This window comes from Lynx canadensis, chromosome B3 (genome assembly GCF_007474595.2).
Source record: "Lynx canadensis isolate LIC74 chromosome B3, mLynCan4.pri.v2, whole genome shotgun sequence".
Lineage (NCBI taxonomy): Eukaryota > Metazoa > Chordata > Mammalia > Carnivora > Felidae > Lynx > Lynx canadensis.
Genome location: NC_044308.2, coordinates 62,890,510 through 62,896,509, shown reverse-complemented (window position 1 = coordinate 62,896,509; position 6,000 = coordinate 62,890,510). Strand labels below are relative to the sequence as shown.

The window sequence follows — 6,000 nt, the reverse complement described above, 5'->3', positions numbered from 1 at the left end:
GAGAAATACCATGTTACCTGTAGGGTGAAAAGCAATGTGAATGACAGCAGAGTTTTCATTGAAACCTATGGGCCAGAAAGAAGTTGCAAAACAGTTTTCAAGTGCTGAAAGAAAAAAACTATCAACCCAGAATTCCCTATCCAGTTAAAATAACCTTAAAAAATGAAGGGAAAAGGGATTGTGGTTTTTAAGATTTGGGGTACAGCAGCCAATCTGGGATCTTTTCCTTGGGAAGGTAAGGGTAAACGGTAAGATCAGGAGAGGTACTTTGGGGAAGCAAGGAGTAAATGGGAGAGTAGAGACTGTTCCTTAAGGAATTGATCTAAGGGTTTATTTATTTATTTATTTTTTTAATTAAAAAAAATTTTTTTTTTTCAACGTTTATTTATTTTTGGGACAGAGAGAGACAGAGCATGAATGGGGGAGGGGCATAGAGAAGGCCTGGAGAACAAGAAAATCTTGGGGTATTCTGAAAAGTTCTTTGTAAACCCTACTTATGCAGTGATACTCTTCTCAGGCTGGATGCTCCAAGGACTCAGAAGTTATCTCCAAGGATCCACTTAAGGGCCAGTCTTTCCTTTGGAAGGTACAGAGTTTGTACATCCCAAGCCTGCTGAGCTAACCAAATGACAAAGAGCAACCAAATGCAATGTGTGGACTTTATCTGGATCTTGATTTGGGAAACAAAACAAAACACAACACTGTAAAACAAAGCAAAACAATGACCTTTTTCTTTTAACAGTTTATTAAAGTATAACTGACATACGATAAATTGCATATACTCAAATGTACTGATAGATAGATAGTGATACATGCATACATCTGTGAAAACATCACCACCATTCCAATTTTAGTATATGTGCTGCTGAGGAGAGCATAACCATCGCCAAGATCAAAATAATGTCCATATTCTTGAGCCCCAAGAGTTTCTTCTTGTCCCTCTGGAATCTCTCCCTCTGGCTTATCCCTATCCTCCCTATCCCAGCCAGTCACTTATCTTCTATTACTAAGTTTGTATTTAGAATTTTATATAAATGGAACATAGTGTATGTATGTCTGGCATTATTCACTCAGCACAATTACTTTGAGATTCTTTTATTTTATTACTACATGGATAGTGTATTCCTTTTTATTGCTGGATAGTATCCCATTATATTGATAGATCTCAATTTATTTTTACCTCAATTTTTCCATCACCTGTATCTTGATAAGCATTTTGGATTGTTTCCAGTTTGGGAATGAAGGTATCATGGACATTCACATACATGTGCTTTCGCTTCTCTGGGTTAAAAACCTTAGAGTGGAATAGCTGTGTCATATGGTAGGTATATATTTAAGTTTTTAACTAAAACTGCATGCTGGGACCTAAATGTAAAACCTAACACTATAGAACTTTTGGAAGAAAATATAGGGAAAAATCTTTGTGATCTTGAGTTAGGCAAAAATTTCTTGGATATCACAATAAAACATGATTCATAGAAGAAAAAAACTGATAAATTTGCACTTCCTCAAAAGTAAGGACTACATGGGGGAGGGAGGTGGAAGGCAAAAAAATAAATAAAAGAACTAAATTTGGGGTGCCTGGGTGGCTCAGTCGGTTAAGCGTCCGACTTCAGCTCAGGTCACGATCTCATGGTCCGTGAGTTGGAGCCCCGTGTCGGGCTCTGGGCTGATGGCTCAGAGCCTGCAGCCTGCTTCCGATTCTGTGTCTCCCTCTCTCCCTGCCCCTCCCCATTCATGCTCTGTCTCTCTCTGTCTCAAAAATAAATAAAAACGTTAAAAAAAAAAGAACTAAATTTTTTGTCAAACACTGTTAAGAGAATGAAAAGAGAAACCATAGATTGGGAGAAAAGCTTTGTAAATCATACATCTGAGAAAGGACTTACTTTGAGAATATATAAGGGATTCTCAAAACAAAATGATAAGAAAACAAGTAACTCAAGTTTTGAAATGAGCAGAAGAGGAACACCTGGCTGACTCAGTCAAGTTAAGCATGTAACTCTTGATCTCAGCTCGGGTCTTGATCTCAAAGTCTTGAGCTCAAGCCCCATATTGGGTTCCCTGCTGGGCATGGAGTCTACTTAAAATAAGTAAATTTAAGCAGACAAACAAACAAACAAACAAATAAAAAATAAAATGGGCAGAAGATTTGAACGGACCAAAAATATAAATGCTAAATGAGCACAAGAACAAATGCTCAACATCATTAGTCATTAGGAAAATGTAAATTAAGACCCAGTGAATTATTACTACACACCTATTACAAGGTTTAAAATATAAAAGACTGATAATACCGATTACTAGCAAGGATGTAAAATACCTAGAACTCTCCTAAACTGGTGGGAATTTAAAATGGTACAACCACTTTGGAAAACAGTTTGTCAGTTTCTTTTATTGTGAAATTTCAACTTTGAAATATCTTCAAACTTACATAAAAGTTACAAGAATCTTCCAAAGAACTTTCATATATCCTTTTACTAAATTCCCCAATAGTCCATATTCTGCATGTGACTTATCATCATCTCTCCCTCTATTTTCTGAATCGTTGGAGAGCTAACTGCATATTCCTATTACCCATTAAGGCTGCAGTGGAAATTTCCTAGTAACAAGGGCGTTTTTCTAAGTGACCAGAGTACAACTAATGTCAGGAAAAGAACACTAACATACTCCTGCCATCTAATCTACACACACCATCCCCCCTCAAATTTTGCTGATTGCTTTGATTATGTCATTTATAGGTCCATCATCCAGTACAGATTCCAATTTTAGACAAATAGAGAATTTTGAACATAGATGGGTATTAAATGATGTTAAACAATTGTTACATTTTTAATCTGTAAGGATGACATTATGTTTGTAAAAAGTCTTTGCATATTAGAGATACATACCTAAGTATTTATTTAAAAAAATGATGTTTGAGATTTTCTTTGAGATTCAATCCTCAGGGAGGTGGAATGGAAGGTGACAAATGAAATAAGACTGGCAAGACATCTATCATTGTTGAAGCTGGGTGATGAGTACAGGAGGGTTTATTATAATATTTCTTCTACTTTGATATATGTTTCAAATTTTCCATAATTTGAGAGTTTTTAAATGAAACACCAATGGAGAAATTGAAGGATTGTAAAGATTGTAGTGGTATCATATTTGTGATTTAGAAACATTACTCTGGATACAATAGGAAAAAATGTCAAGTGGGGCAAGAATGAAAAACAGTGACTGTTTTTTGAGCTGTTGAAGTCATCCAAGGAAGAGGTGATAGTGGCTTGAACTAAGTTAGTGGTAATGGGAGGGAATGAAGTGGACAGACTGCAGAAATGGACTACCTGGATGTGAAAGTTGAAAGAAAAGGAACGCAGAATCCCTCTTTGTTGGCTTGGCCCAAGGTGGGCAGGGTGGCACCATTTACCTAGACAACACTGGGTGGGGGGGCGGGGGGGAGATGAATCCCAAGGGAAGGAAGGAAAAGATGGTTTGAAGAAGCCTTGGGTTGAAGGATTACATTTGTGTTATCACATTATCTGAGCCAGATAAGGGTGTTATCTGGGCCAGAATTGAGTGATAAATGACAGCAAGATACTTAAGCAATCATTATTTAGCAAACAGTACAGGGGTAGGAAAGGTAGATAAAGAAGTATCACTGAGACCTGAAATCTAACTTGAGGTAATATGATTTTTTTTTAATGTTTATTCATTTTTGAGAGAGAGAGAGAGGAGAGGAGAGAGAGAGAGAGAGAGAGAGAGAGAGAGAGAGAAGATACAGAATCCCAAGTAGGCTCTGGGCTCTAAGCTATCAGCCCAGAGCCTGATAAGGGCTTCAATCCAGGAACCATGAGATCCTGACCTTAGCCAAAGTCCAGCACTTAACCAGCTGAGCTACCCAGGTGCCCCAGTAATATGATTATTGTTTTTCATTTTTAATTTTTTAAAAGATGTGTATTTATTTTTGAGAGAGACAAAGCACGAGTGGGGGAGGGGCCGAAAGGGCGGGGGTGGGGGAAGAGACACAGAATCCAAAGCAGGCTCCAGGCCTCCCAAGGGGGGGCAAGGAGCCCAAAGGGGGGTCTGGAACCTAGGAACCGTGAGACCATGACCTGAGTTGAAGTTGGAAACGCAATCAACTGAGCCACTCAGGTGTCCCTAATATGATTATTCTTAATTGACGCGCTGCATTAGTAGGTAACTGAAAATGAAGTGCCATGACAACGTCTAGGTAGGTAGTTTATTTTATAAACTTGAAAAAATATGATTAGAGGCAGGATATAACAGAAAGACCTCCTAGGTTCACATTAAGTAAACTGGCCATCGGACATAATTCTCTTCAGGGGACCGTAGCTCATGAAGATGCCTGAGGGAAAGGAATTTTTCAATTGAAATTGGAAGGCGGTACCGGAGATTCTTAAAGATGGGAATGTAGGGACAGGACATGCACGGGATGTTGAATCCATCGTTAAGGGGTTGACTCTGGGGGCACGAAGCTGGGGAGACGGGAAGTAGAGGTCACGATCTTTACTCCTAGTAGTCTCCTGGGAAGGTTCAAGGTTAGACCCTAAGTGCCTTGAAAATTCATCAAAGTCTGCCCTTTTGAGTTTCTTGTCACTACCTGTGCTAATGTAAAGAAGCCCGAGGCATTTCTGTTAAAGAGACTTATTTCGTGAAAATATTTGCCCTTATCATTTCATTCTCACTGATTTAACTTCTCACGTTCCTGCAGATTTCTTTGCTCTAGTTCTCCCGCAATGTACCGGTGCAAAGCCGTATCCGCCCATTGTTCCCTGGCTCCCTTGCTGGAGCTCCTCCCGCCGCTGGAGGCAATTTGGGGAGCTTCGCTCCGCCCCGGGGCCTGTCCCCAGCGGGGCCCCGCCCCGGCGCCTAACCCCTCCCACTGCCCGCCCCCGGCGCCGAACCCCGCCACGGCCAGTCTGGAGAGCCCAGCCCAGCTCCGGAGCCCGCCCCGGGCCCACCACCGCCACCGCACGGCTGCCCGGCCTGGGCCTCCGCGTCGCCATGGCTGGGGGCCGTGGGGGCCCCGGGCGCGGCCCGGACGAACCGCCGGAGAGCTACCGGCAGCGGCAGGAGCACGAGCTGCAGGCTCTGGAGGCCATCTACGGCGCCGACTTCCAGGACCTGCGGCCGGACGCGTGCAGATCGGTAGGAACGTGGCTGGCCCGGGCGGTGCTGGCGTGTTGCGGCCCAGCCTTTTCTCTGTGACTTCCCCTGGCTAGGCCAGGCCCGGCCTTGCCGAGGCCGAGCCACAGGCCCTTTTTGGGATCTTCAGTCGTTCAGTCTCTCCCGATTCCACCCACGCTTACTTTTGGTCCTTGCACCCGCAGCCGTTTGGCTGGTCTCCGGAACCCCCACCTGGGCCGAATTCTTTCACAGCCTTGTCTCCAGGTGGACTCCTCTCCCCTACCTGACACTGCTTCTCATTTCCACTGACACCCCGTAACATCTCTGCCTCCTTCCAGCCTTGTCCTTTCTTCCCCCCGCTGAAAGCCCTTGAATTTGATACAACAGCGTTTCATAGAGATGATTGCAACTTTGTTCTGAGAACGCTTTGGGCGACTTTCACAGACCTTACGGATCCCCCCAGTCAGAATTCTCTTTAAGTCTAACCCTCCCTTGTGTTCAAAACTGTAAGTCGTGTTATACCCCACTGTACTCCCCAGGTGTCCTCTCTGTTTTCGGAGGTGGAGGAACTTCCTTGAAGGAACTTACCAGAGAGTATATAGAATATATTCATCTTGGCGGTAAGGAGAGTGCAAAGGAGTGCGCTGAGTTAGACCTTTTAAATGACATTTGGTTTAAAATATTATTTCCCTTTCTGTCATGGAGTAAAGGCTTATTATACGCTGTTGACCCTGATGGTTTTTCCCCCAATTTTGGAGAATTATCTCTGAGTATTGTCATTTGACAAGCAGGACCTTCCTTCATCTGCCTGTAATTCCTGCATTTCACATCTGTCTTATGGACACATCCAGGATTTCCTCAACAAACAGG

At 42.7% G+C, this 6,000-nt stretch overlaps 1 protein-coding gene across 1 annotated transcript in view; it reads left to right on the top strand.

The window, feature by feature from the left end:
• The first annotated feature begins 4,958 nt into the window (after window positions 1-4,958).
• Window positions 4,959-6,000, top strand: part of EIF2AK4 (eukaryotic translation initiation factor 2 alpha kinase 4) — a 97,786-nt gene continuing 96,744 nt past the window's right edge. Inside the window, 1 exon segment of the mRNA XM_030318523.1 lies at window positions 4,959-5,151. Within this exon segment, the coding sequence (XP_030174383.1) occupies window positions 5,008-5,151 (144 nt within the window). The 5' untranslated portion in view covers window positions 4,959-5,007.